Source organism: Sugiyamaella lignohabitans, chromosome D (assembly GCF_001640025.1).
Source record: "Sugiyamaella lignohabitans strain CBS 10342 chromosome D, complete sequence".
NCBI classification, from domain to species: Eukaryota; Fungi; Ascomycota; class Dipodascomycetes; order Dipodascales; family Trichomonascaceae; genus Sugiyamaella; species Sugiyamaella lignohabitans.
Genome location: NC_031673.1, coordinates 979,990 through 993,243, shown reverse-complemented (window position 1 = coordinate 993,243; position 13,254 = coordinate 979,990). Strand labels below are relative to the sequence as shown.

Sequence of the window (13,254 nt, the reverse complement as noted above, 5' to 3'; positions counted from 1 at the left end):
ATTTCTTATAACGAGACACGGTAGGGGTGCACGAAAACCATCTCTAATTCGCTAGCTGGCGCTATTAAACTTCGCCATGTGGTTAGCAGGCCCAAGTGTCATTGGCTTCAGAGAACCCCTAGTCAATTATGCAGGTGATATAATTTGATGAGATGAGCGTGTTAGACAACAGACCTGCAGACCTGGTTCTTGGCTGTAACTGGCTGTAATGGGCTGAATCAGTCTGTAGCCAGTGTGTAGCCAGCTGTAGCCATTCTGGAGCCAACCTATGACATACTGTGACCTGATGGTACCCAGTCTGTAACGGAGAAGTAAATAATAAGGCGAGTTGGCCGACCGGTGTAACCTGTACAGCAGCAAGTGCATGGAGCATGGAACCAGCGATCGGGGCTTGTTTATAGGTCCCTGACAGCAGTTAATGTGTATCGGTGACAACTCCACGAGGGCCTGTTGATTCAGTTATACAGAGAACAAACATTCTCGGCAGAAAACGTGCAGATAGTGTATGTACTTTGGCCATCGAATGGGTAGCAGCCGGTCTGCAGCGGCCATTGCAATCGCAGACCACAGACCACAGACCTGGCTTACAGCAGCAGCAGCAGCAGCAGCAGCATCGATGGCGGGTCAAGCACCGACTGTTTCCAGTGGTTTCAGGCTGTTCCCAGGTGTTTGGAAGTTGTTTGTTGATGTTTTATGTCTCAGAGCTCCACTCTATCGACAAAAACAGAAACCATTGGGTCTTTGGTCTTTCTTTACAAGAGAAACAGAACCGGTAAGCGGCCCGAACGATTTGAGTCCATCTGACTGGATTTTTCCGAACAGAGAGACAAAAAACCACATCGGGCATTTCAGTTCAGCTACCGGGCGATAGCTGATGCTGTTAAGCGAACAAAGTAGTTTAATACATGATTCTCGAGGCGCCCACCCGCCCGAAGTGGCCAAAATCGCCTCCTCGGCGAGGTCAACACGGCCAAGTAAGCGAAAACCAGCAGAAAACGACGTTTCAAGCACTGATTTTCAAGCCCGACCAACTGCCCCACAACCACCCCCAAAGGTCCATCAGAGGGACCATCCATCCGGGGGTGACCAGCCGCTACACAAAGGGCGAGCCCGTTAGCTTGGCACTTTCAACCCCTGCCGCTCGCGAAGCGAGCACAACGGGGTCTGGGGCAGCGCCCCAGCCGCCGGAGGCACAACCCCCCACCCATCCCCAGCCACGGCACCCATTCTCTTAGCGAGACCGAACGAACTCGCCAATGCACTGGCTTGACCCCAGCACGTGGGCCCGATTTTAGCTTTTCATTTGATGAGATGTTATGCAACTATAATTATTAATGGTAGTGATAAGCAGCTACTGCGCATGTCAGAAAAGTTTGTACCTGGGCAAGGACAACCTTGCCGTGCGTCTTGGGCCTGTGATTGGCTGGTCCTGCGGCAGGCCCTTTTGAAGACCTGTCCTAATTGGGATAGGGAGGATGCGACCCGGCGTATTGGAAAAAGATCTTCGGGTGATCAGAGACGATCCACGCGTATGTACGGCGCGGTTATACAGATCCTGTCAAAAAAAGATGTGCTGATCTTGGGTTATCGGCAGACCTATACCAAGACCGGGATGGAACCGACAAAAGGATGGACGAGGATTTTCACGAGGATTTTCGCGAGCATGCACAGAACGGCAGGGAGCAGCGGTGCGTGCAGGTGCTGCCGTAGCATACCAACAGCATCTCTGCGGAACAGGACCCTCGTCTGGGGAGCGATTGTCGCTGCTGCTGGCTGCTTGGCTGCTGTTATTAATTAACGACAAATATAAACTCCAGCCAAGCTTATTTTCTTTTCGAAACCTGTCGTTGTCGCGTTGGGTGCTGCTGCTGCTACGTGACGGCCGGGTCGCCTGTGGGCCAATCAACCGGTATTGTGTAGCGTGCTGGATCTGCATCTCCGCTCGCTCACGCCGTTGGTTTGTGCGTCAATGCTGCAACTTTACTGGATCCCCGTAAGCCTGTTTCTGCATTCGCCAACCACCACTTCCTCACTTCTGGAAATGGGGAAAGCGTCTTGACCTGGACGACTAAGTGGGAAATATTTAAAAAAAATTTTTAGGATACTTAATTGGGATAGGGGTCTGGCTCCGGCGGCTGGGGCGCTGCCCCAGACCCCGTTGTGCTCCGCTTCGCGGAGCATTTGGACTGTGCGGTTGGGATTAATGGGCTTTTGGGGTGTTTGGGGCGGTCTGTGTGGTGTGCGACGGTTGTGAGTGGGCCGTTGGCTTTGGCATGCTGTGACGCTATTTTGTTCCACACATGCTCTTCTGGCGCCGGTTCATGCCGGACACTTCTTGTACACCCTCTGGAACCTGTTTCAGCACATCCATCCCATGTCGCAATGAGCGCCGGCATCTGAGACCTGTACCCACGTATCGGACCCACATACCTGCTTTCGGAGTGGTGGCCCGAGCTTCCATGCATCGCGACTCTAACGAACCCCCCTTTTTTCTCTAGTTCCAGCTGTTCTAGCTCCCATCGAACACGCCGCCAAGAACCACGGCATCAGTTCGGGTCGCGGGTCTTGCCTCCGGCGGCTGGGGCGCTGCCCCAGACCCCGTTGTGCTCCGCTTCGCGGAGTCAATTGGCCCGCCCACACCCGACTCGAGCGAAGCGAGAGGAGCTGTGGGGTCTGGGGCGAAGCCCCAGCCGCCGGAGGCATCTCCTCTTCACCCCAGAAACCAGTCGTGTCGTGTAAATCGTAGTTTATCGACCGCCTATCGGTTGATCAGGGTCAGTGGGTTCGCCTCCTGAACTGGTAGGTGATGGTCGCCTGCTCTATCAGATATAATCGGATAATCATCAGGATAATTGTCGGGTTTAGTGGCTGGTGATGGGTCTGTTGCTTGCCCATCGGCCGCAATATTGCGGACCGTGCCGCAATCGTAGAAATTGTATTAGCGAAGGATGGGTTAGCCACAATGAGCATATTGTCTCAAATTAATCCGAATTCCAGCGAAGCTACCCTTTTTGTTGTGGCGTCGGGAAGCTGCAACCGATCTGGTCCCCACCAGTCCATTATCAGACAGGCGAAGATGACGACTATCGATCTCGGACTTGACCTGAACCGGAGTTCAACCTGAATTTCAATCCGCCAGCCACTTCGGTCTAGTTCGGCTAAACTTCTGGGAAAGCTTGGGTTGTCTAAAATAACCGCTTCAAATAACAGCTGATATAGCTCCATTTCATTATTTTTTTTAATTTTATTTTCTCAAGCTTTCTACAGGTCTCTTTCCTTCCTCCGTCTTTAACACTGAGAGACCGTGTGTTATACGACGATTCTGGTACTGAGTACACTGAGTATATTCATGGGAGACTTGTGGATGACCCCTGACTGGATCCAACTCTGCTGCTGTTCATGCCCAACTCCTGGCCCTGCGGATTTAGTCTCATCTCGCTAAAGTTGCTTTTTCTCTGCTCTTCGTGAACTGGCATCTGAATCCAGCTAGCCCTGTCAGTAGCCAGTCGTTTCTTTTGTTATTCTTTGTATCTACCCAATCCAGCCATCACCGACACATATTTCTCTCTTGGCTTGAAACATCCTGCTGCTTTGCATCCCACGAGCTGGTTTGTAACCATGGCAAACACCCTCTCGTTCTAGCTTGTGTCTCATTCTGCACTCGCGGTTCCGTCGGCTGTTACCCGATACTTACTGGCTGAGCTTCCTAATTGTGCTCATTAACTCAGCTGTATTTTTATCCTATGTAGTACAAAGTAAAGATAAAGTTTGTTATCACAATTGCAATTTATCCGGGCCGGCTTATCGACACTGCCAACGGCTAATAAGGTTTTTTTTGCCTTCTGTTAAGCTTTATGGGTACATTATCGTTAGCAGAAAAATTTCTGCTTGCATAGACCCGTTTTCTGTTTATTGGCCCAACCTGTTTAATTAATCTGGAATTTTTATTTTTATTTGTTTTTTTATTTCTTTATTCTTGTGTTCTTCTTTTTTTTTTTGAAAATGTGTTTCTGTTCTGCCATGTACTGTAAACTATTAATTTATTTTTCCATCGTATTCAGTAAATTCCCGTGCTCTCTGATGCATTTGTGAATTTTTTTTTTATTTACTGGTCTGCCTCGAGGCTCTTCCGCCCAGACTCACGCCGTCGACTTCTATTTGCCAATTTTATTACAAATGGAATTGCCTAATGGGCCAACGGAGCCTCGACTCATTCTTTCGTATCTGTTGCAGTTGTCGAAAAGGCTCATGTCCCAATTTAACCATTAATCCTATTTAGTCTTTACTTCCTTTTGAACAGGTTCACATCTGTTTATTTATTTTTTTATTTATTTATTTTGAGAACAAATCTTTTTTGGACAGTTGATGTGCATGTCCGTTAGTCTACGGCACAGCTGTTACAACGGTTATGCCCCCCTATTAGCCCGTCAAACCATGATTTACAAACTGATTTCCACATGAAGTCGGAAAGATCCAGATTAGATCTTCGCTGCTGTCAGATTGATTCTCGTTCTGGACTCGAGCGGCCAACGCCCTACGTCGCCCACTCACGAAGCAATCAAACGCCCAAATCCGGTACCTCTGCTGTCTCGCAGCGACCACTTTGCAGCTATGGTGTGCTTTCTGTCTTCTAACGGCTTTCAACGGCCTGGTCCTTTCATTGGATACCCGCTGAACGGGTCCTGCCAGGCGTCATCGCATAAATGCACTTCCCCAACGGATAAATTCCCCGTTACTGCCTCCGGCGGCTGGGGCTCCGCCCCAGACCCTGGTTGCTCCTCTCGCTTCGCTCGAGTCGGGCGTCGGGAGACCCCTTCTGACCTTGGTTCGCGTGCGGTGACACCGCCTCGCCCGACTCGAGCGCAGCGAGAGGAGCAACCAGGGTCTGGGGCGGAGCCCCAGCCGCCGGAGGCACGCAGGGCACCCCAACAGCGGTCAGAAGAGGAAGCCCTGAGCGGTTAGAGGGCCCCGGAGCTTGTCTTTGCGAATGGTCAGTTTGGATTTGGAGGCTGGTTTGGAGGGTAGGGTCGGTGGTGATGACGAAGTGGGTTTGCGGATGTAGCAGTCGCGGCAGTTGAACGAGGGTCGTTTGCTGAGCCAGGGTGGACTGGACTCGTCTCTGGTCAGGATGAATTCTTGCAGGACAGTGGCTTTGGGCAGTCGCACTCGTGGTTCGTTGATGTTGGCCGACGACGATAGGAACCGGTATTTGAATGCCAGGGAATAGTTAACAGTGAATCGAGGGCTGATTCCGGTGAGGTTCCTGCCGTGAACCCATTTTGTTTCGTCTGGAGTATAGTTTGATGGCCCTTCGATATACGCCAAAGATGTATCGAAGAGGGTCTGATAAACTGACATAGTCGTGCTGTTTAAATAAGAATCTCCTAAACACAGCAGTCTCAGGTTGGTCCAAGCTCCGCTGGTCATGGCTACTCTCCACAGAGTCAGTATGTTACTGCTTTCTAATATCCCGCATCCTGAGACGTCGAGTCCAGCAAGCGACTTCAAACTGGTTAAACTCAGACACATATCATTCAACGACTCGCGGGGAATCCGCAGTCCTGATAAGTCCAAGAGAACAATATTGTTCCCTATTTCCATAGACAAGTTATACTGGGAGATGCTCTGAACCAAGCTCACCACCCCAGATACTCCTCCATACGGAATATACTCTATTCGATGCTTGGTGTTTATACTTGGCAGTAACCGCGAGTCGAGAAACACGTCTCTTTTGCTGCCCGCTCGGTACCCTGTGATATCAGCGACAGGCACAGTCTGACGATGATGACAGTGGAAATCTCGTTTAGTGCCAAACTCCTTTAAAAAAAGTGTGAATAATGGATATGAATCAAGACCCATTAATCGGATCCACTCCCACACCAGTTTCCATCCTAACTCCCATGAAACATTGCTATTCCTTAGCAACATTCGTCTGATATCACGACTATGACTGGCCACAGACCGTGCTGCGATACTTCTTAGACTCTCCACACCATTTCTTGGACTGGTCTCACTATTTCCAGAATTCGTCTCTCGTGGATTCACTGCTCCATGATCTGCATTAGACCCTGTGTTCATGCTGTTCTCCCTATCTGAGGACTTCTCAATTGCAGCTCGTACTCGTGCTCTAGCCACTCTCTTCTCTATTGCATCCTTCTCATCAGGAAGGTCTGCCGGAACCGCATCCCTCTGCCAGCCACTGTTTCCCGTGCTGTCTATGGTTATATCCCTGACAGTGATATCATTACTTGACCCGTGTCGACTCAAGCTAGAACCCGAACTTCCATCGCCACTCCCCCCTTTCCGTTCTTCTCTCACACTCCTCATATCACCGCCACTCCTTTCAGTAGTTCCACGTCTCAATTGGTGCCATGGCTCGTCCCTCCGTCTCTTCCTCGCGCGATTCATGAAGCTGTCTGAGGATGAACTTTAAACATGCATCGCGGATCGCCGTACAGGGGGTAGTCGTGCCTCCGGGGCTGGGCTCCGCCCAGACCCGTAGTGCTCGCTTCGCGAGCGGCGTGGGGTCCCTGGACTGGGTGTGCCCTGGTGTTGATGGCTGGAGTGAGCAATTGACCCCTGGATTGGCAAGAACTCACACCATCTCCTCCACGATCCGAGAGATCTCCTGCGAAGCAGGAGCAACCAGGGTCTGGGACGGAGTCCCAGCCGCCGGAGGCACACCTCCCCCTCCAAGACCTCAAAACCGGTTCGCCATACCCGTCGACACGCCAGGAACCCGGGCTCAGGGGTAGACGGACCCGGTTCCAGGGGGTGGTTTTTACTTCCTAACCCGATGAGGTCACGTGCGGTGAGGTGGTGATTTAAGAGATCAAGATGACTCGGACCCATTTCATGTCAGAGCAGTTGACACCTGTTGAAAGCTGTAGTAGATATACACCGATGGCTGACAGGCTCGCGCCATTTAGCTTTGCTAATAGGACCCATAGGACCTGGGCTGGCACCTTCAGATGCAAGCCCCAATTGTATATTCAGCCAAGGACGGCAGAGGAGATTAGAGATGCTGTGGTTGAGGCCAAGCGGTTGAATAAGACCCTGATGTTGACGGGGTCGGGCCATTCGCCTTCGACTTTGACTATGTCTGACGAGTGGATCATGAATTTGGATATATTTAATAAAGTTCTTTCTATTGAACGCCATGAATCTGGGAAATTTGCTGACGTGACAGTCGAGGCAGGCATTCGCATCTATCAGCTAACAGAGATTCTGGCTGCTGAGGGCCTGGCAATTCAAAATCTGGGTTCCATTTCTGAACAATCTGCTGCGGGAATTATTTCGACGGGCACTCATGGATCAAGTGCTTATCATGGACTGGTGTCAGAACAAATCGTCAAGTTTACTCTGCTTTGCAGTGGAAAAGCTGATCCAGAGACGATTGAATGCTCACCAGGTGATAATTTAGACTTGTTCCGTGCTGGATTATTGTCGGTAGGTAAACTGGGTATCATCACTCACGTAACATTGAGAGTTGTTCCGGCTTATAATCTCAAGTCCCGTCAACAGATTGTCTCGTTTGACAGGTTTGTTGATGAATTATGGCCTACGGTATGGACCTCGTCGGAGTTCATCAGAGTATGGTGGTATCCTTATTCCGACAGATGTGTGCTCTGGAGAGCTGATAAGTGTAAGCAGGAAGAGCCTTTACGCGAACCAATTAATAATTTCTATGGCACTACTCTTGGCCGATTCTTCTATGAGTCGTTATTATGGCTGGCTGTTAAAGTATACCCGTCACTCACACCATCTATTGAGAGATGGGTGTTCAAACACCAGTACGGGTTTGAAGAATCAATTAATAGTGAAGGTAATGTTGCAGTGCAAAGAAGTGATCTGGCTTTGAATATGGACTGTTTGTTTAGTCAGTTTGTCAACGAATGGGCTATGCCATTGACCGAAGGACCTAAAGTCCTGAGACAACTTGAAACTATTATCAAGGATGCTGCCAAAAACAATTCATTCTACGTCCATGCTCCTTTCGAAGTTCGCATTTCCAACACGGCAGTTTCTGGATCCACTGACACTATTAACCCCGACAATTACTCAGTTCCTCATCTTGGAACTGTTCCTGGTAACACTGTTCGGCCTCTTCTCGACGGCACTCCTAAACTTGGAGCTGCTACCACCCCTATTACCTACGACAAACTGACACTTTATCTGAATGCCACAGTATACCGACCGTTCGGTTTCGACTGTCCTATCGACAAATGGTACAGGACATTCGAGGACACAGTTGCTGCTGTTGGAGGCAAACCTCACTGGGCTAAGAACTTCCTAGGCACCTTTGACGACAAGCCTGCTTCCACTCTCACCGACGGCGAAATGCGGGGCCTCAAACCCACCATGGACAGTTGGTTTGGCGACGACCTCACCCTCTTCAAAACACTCCGCGAGACCCACGACCCCCAGGGCACGTTCCTCAGCGGCCGCCACTGGGCCGAGATCAACGGTTTCGTCAGTTCTGTCACTGACATTGTCTAATTACACGTTTTATTTAACTTTTATGTGTTGTGGGCCTGCCTCCGGCGGCTGGGGCTCTGCCCCAGACCCCGTTGTGCTCGCTTCGCGAGCTTTCGCGGGACCGAGCTCGTTTGGTTTCCAACCGGGAAAAAAACAATATTTTGCCGGTGTGCAAAAAAGGATGAGCTACAGCACCTTCTGTTCACGCCTGGTCTCCCACGGCATTACTGATCAAGGCTCTCCAAGGCTTAAATAGGATTGATCGGACGGGAAATCTTGTTTTACTTGGGATGTGGCCGTAGCTGACACCTCCTCTTCACCACCCCCCTCGAAGCGAGCGTCTTAGGCTAATAATAAAGTTTTTGGCGAGTTTTTCAACACCTACGACCACCACACGCTCCGACTCGAGCGCAGTGAGAGGAGCAGGGCGGTATGGGGCACAGCCCCAGCCGCCGAGGCACGTCAGGACCCCCCAATCTCGAGCGAAGCGAGCAGCGGGGTCTGGGGCGGAGCCCCAGCCGCCGGAGGCAGAAGCACGTTAAGTAATAATATATAAAATAATAACAATAATAATTATAGGTCCTGGCGGCTGGCGGGTTGCCAGATGCGAATGGTGCTGTCGTCGCCGGCAGAGGCGAACATGGCAGGGTGGCCGGGGCGCCATTGCACGCAGTTGACGGTGCCCGTGTGGCCAGGAAGCGCCTCGATGAGGTTGGCGTTGTCGCGGTTCCAGATGTAGACGTGGCTGTCTTCGCTTCCGCTGAGAATGAAGTTCTCGTTGAGACCACCGAAACTCGACCGGATCACGAACTCGTCCTGCAGTTGGCCGACGTATTTCCGCACCAGTCGGTAGGTTTCAAGGTCCCAGAGATGGATTTCTTCAGGAGCAACACTGATCACTGCGTATCGCGAATCGCGTGACACACTTATCGAGGTGAGGATCTTGTTAGACACGGATATCTGGGTAATCATTTCGTATGTGCGAAGATCAAACACATGAATGATCATGTCGCTACAGATGACAATAAGCCGGTTTCCGTCTGGCGTCACTGCCATGCTCTGTGCCCGAATGTTTGTCCAGGTATGAATTTCTCTGCCGTCGAGATCCCAAAGGATCATTTTCTTGTCGGGACTGCCAGTGATGAAAGACCGATTGTCGTGTGACCAGGCACAGGAATCCACTGCTTCATCATGCGACGCTTGACTCACTTTCTCGCCCTTTTGAACATCCCACACTATAGCGTGACTGTCTTGGCCACAACTGACAATATACTTGTCATTCGGAGACCAGCTGAAAAACACCACTCCTTTATGATGTCCTTCTAGTCGTCTATGGAGTTTGAAGTTGTCTTCTACATCCCAGATAAACACCCGTTTGTCAGCCGACGAAGAGGCAAGATACTTGCCATCGTTAGAGAACGCCAGATACCAGACCTCATCAAAATGGTCTTTAAGTATATGTGTCGTAACATTAGGAAACTTGGTTCGATCTCCTACGTAGTCTTTATAAAGCGAGAAATCGCTCGTTGCCGACGATTCATCTCCTAAATAGTAATCCGAAGCTTTGAGTTGAGAACTCTTTGCTTGGTGTAGTAGTGTCGCTAGTCGATGAGGGGGGATCATTATTGATGGCGACAGATGCTCTTGTAATGATTCTAATAATAACTGTCTTGATTTGCCATTGACTCCGTCCCAATGGGCATCAGCCTTGATATCGTCTAGAGAAAACATGGCTAGTTTACTCAGAAAATGCAATTCTTCTTTATGACCGTTGCCGTTGACTGGGGATAGCTGGTTACGCAAAAACCACAGGGCTTCTTCTCTGTCGTCTTTCTCGAGGATTTCTAAATACCGCTGTTTGCGAATAAGAAAGATCATGGAATTGATATCCGATGGGTTCGGCACTTCTATCGATCCTGCTAACAGTATCTGTTCAGCATTATCCCATTCGCCAGATAGCACGGCATTTCGTAAATCCACCACTTGAGGCGATTCAATTGTATACCCAGACGCATTTTCCAGGCTCTTGCCTATATCATGGTATCCTAGGTCGTGTAAAGACTGGATTAGCAGTCTGGTGGTTTCTTTCTTATCAAAACCGAAATAGGTCGGGGACAGCACCTCCGTGCCAATGCCAGAAGTATTTTTAGCAGAACTGTCTCGTTCACTAAGAGTAGCAGCTGTTGATTCGGTGCTAGTAATAGATGCAGAACTGGCTATTGTACTATTACCATTTTGATTGTTGCCATTGCCATTAGCTTCAATGCCTGTAGTACTAGCTAGTTTGCTATTCCCATTAGAAGTGCTACTAGCAGAGTTGCCATTGCTGTTATTACTAGTACTGCTACTGTTGTTGCTGTCTCTGGTTCTGTTCATTGGAATTGCAGTCATGGTATGGTCCTGTTGTCTGATCCGTTTTCGTGGAGGAGATGTTTTATCGTTGGAATCAGTCGACGAGGACGATGTTGAGCTCGGAGATGCTGTGACCCGACCTGAGTGATTTCGTTTTGAAGGTAGCGTTGTGTTTTGAATAGAAGCCAGTCACTGAATGGTGACTGGAGGAACACGAGGTGAATATACTTGAATAGCTCTAAAGACTCTGACCTCTAGTTATAGGAGTAGAATGTCGCTTCGATATTCTGTTTCAGCCCTATGATTCAGCGACGATGGAGTTCTTGGTACTAGCAGTAGTAGTACTATCAGGAGTAGTAAAGTAGTAAAGCAGTACTAATAGATCAACCTCTTGCTTTGTCAGAGCTATAATTTCACTTTGTCTAATGAGTGTCGGGTCTTTGAAAGTTCCCTAATATCGCTAATATCGCTAATACGAACTCTAATTGATGAAGCCCCTAAAACACTAACCACTAGAATAGCCTACTATATGCAGCTTGCTTGTTGAGTACTACGCAATATCGATGCCAACACCAGATATCACCAATGCCACTAGGAACACTCTACTCAACACCAAACTACTATTCAACAAACAGTGTCTATCTTCCAGTTACTATAGACAACTTCTCACAAATACAATATCAAATCCCAGTCGTCGTGCTACCCAGATCAATGAGTCCACCCTACAAAGATCGGATTCGTCCCCTTTTCTTGTGCAGTCCTATCGGTTCACCGAAAGTCCCTTTCTCTGTTCGATGTATCTATTCTCTTTGTATTTAAAGCTTGTCAGTGCCCTAGATCAGGTACAATTAACTCTCTCGATCATACAATGGCACAATTGGTCCGGATCATACGGGCGTTCGGTGCCAGTGCTATCAGTTTCCGTCACAGTTGGTCTATTTACTTTAACAGTCTTAGCCTTTAGGATAAATTAGCAGTCTAGCAACAATACCAAGCACCTCGCAATCGTATCAAAAAGGATTTCACCACAAAAAATTGCCGTCAACGCTAGCTGATAAGCCACTCAAGTACAAACAATGTAGGTCAAACACCTGCTGATGATAGCAATTAACGCAGGAGTACTACTAGCAGCAGCCAGGATGGTATCAGCAGCTGCCAGCTCGCAGCCTCCTCCCTGTGGGGTATGGGGTACGGTACGGTCGGTTCTTGGCCGCCGTCGCAATATCTCCCACTTATAAGGTGATACGCCGGTCTGCCAACTGACAAATCGGCTCCAGACCAGCCAGCCAGAGTCGGTCTTGTGGTCGAAACAGTCGTTTCTTGGCCCCAATCAGTATCAGGCTACAATCAAATAAACTCGCAAAAAAGCTTATGCCATCCACAAATAAGTTTGGTTGGCAACGGCAACAGCAATCAATGTCTTTATACCAGAGTTGGGAGGCAAATGCATTCGGCGTGGCTCGCCGTCTGGTCTGGTGCCGGCGGGAGTGGCCCGGGTGCCTCCGGCGGCTGGGGCTCTGCCCCAGACCCCGTGGCTCCTGCTTCGCAGGAGATTGCGTCGATTGTGGGCGTTCGGTGGCTGGAGAGTGAACCCCGTGAGACACTGGCTTGGCCAGGGGGAAAGAAAATTGAGAAGCAAGTAGAGTATGGAAATGGAGTATGGTCACTAGAGTATAGCAAAAGCTGGTCTGCAACAACGGAGCAGTCCAGTTGGGTTGACAATGAGAGATTACGCAATCGATGCGATATCTAAACTACATCCGTATGTATATGTGGCTTCTTACACAAAAAACTAGTCTAAAAAGCAGATCACTATTAGAGAATAGTACTATTTCATGAGGGTTGAAAGGTATGAGTTCAATATTAATTATTTAAAGGTCAGCTGCTACTAGTTTTGTAGAATAATCAGCTTGGGTCCACTGTAAACCATGACCAATGCGTGCATGCTCGTGCATGACTGGTTATCGTGCATAATCGGCACTGACGATCATAATGTGACTCAGGATCATGTTACAGCGGCAGACCCCTACCAGAAATCTGGGTGGTTCTCCACTGACAAAGCGAAAGTAGCATTTTCTTTTCTTTGAAGTACAAATTAACTCTGGCCCTAGACTGGCTAACAACGATGCCATTCACAAATCCCGTGCTGTCTACCCCGTTGCATGGTATCTTCGTACCTATGGCTCTGATGGCAGTAGGCATGGCAATAGTTGCACCAGCATACTTTTACCACGGCGTCGCCTTATCATTAGTACTTGCTGCTCACAAGATATACCGAGGAACGTTTACAGACCGAGCTACAGCACCGTAAGAACCCCCAGCCATAAATCGGCCATACGATTGTCTAAAAGAGGTGTTTACTTCTAGTCTCGGAAAGCGACATCCGTCAGGATCGGGCATGGGTATAACTAATTAAGAACGCAT

General features: G+C 49.2%; 3 protein-coding genes across 3 annotated transcripts; 1 reads left to right on the top strand and 2 right to left on the bottom strand.

Moving 5' to 3' along the window:
- Nucleotides 1-4,935: 4,935 nt before the first annotated feature.
- AWJ20_4936 (uncharacterized protein) lies at nt 4,936-6,408 on the bottom strand (the record flags this gene model as incomplete). The annotated part of the gene is made up of 1 exon (XM_018882042.1): nt 4,936-6,408. One exon carries the CDS (start codon nt 6,406-6,408, stop codon nt 4,936-4,938), a length of 1,473 nt encoding a protein of 490 aa, XP_018736460.1.
- Nucleotides 6,409-6,903: 495 nt separating this feature from the next.
- On the top strand, nt 6,904-8,499 carry ALO1 (D-arabinono-1,4-lactone oxidase; the record flags this gene model as incomplete). Its single annotated transcript, XM_018882041.1, has 1 exon — nt 6,904-8,499. The coding sequence occupies one exon, from the start codon at nt 6,904-6,906 to the stop codon at nt 8,497-8,499; it is 1,596 nt and encodes a 531-aa protein (XP_018736459.1).
- Nucleotides 8,500-9,051: 552 nt separating this feature from the next.
- GID7 (glucose-induced degradation complex subunit GID7) lies at nt 9,052-10,869 on the bottom strand (the record flags this gene model as incomplete). The annotated part of the gene is made up of 1 exon (XM_018882040.1): nt 9,052-10,869. The coding sequence occupies one exon, from the start codon at nt 10,867-10,869 to the stop codon at nt 9,052-9,054; it is 1,818 nt and encodes a 605-aa protein (XP_018736458.1).
- Nucleotides 10,870-13,254: the final 2,385 nt, after the last annotated feature.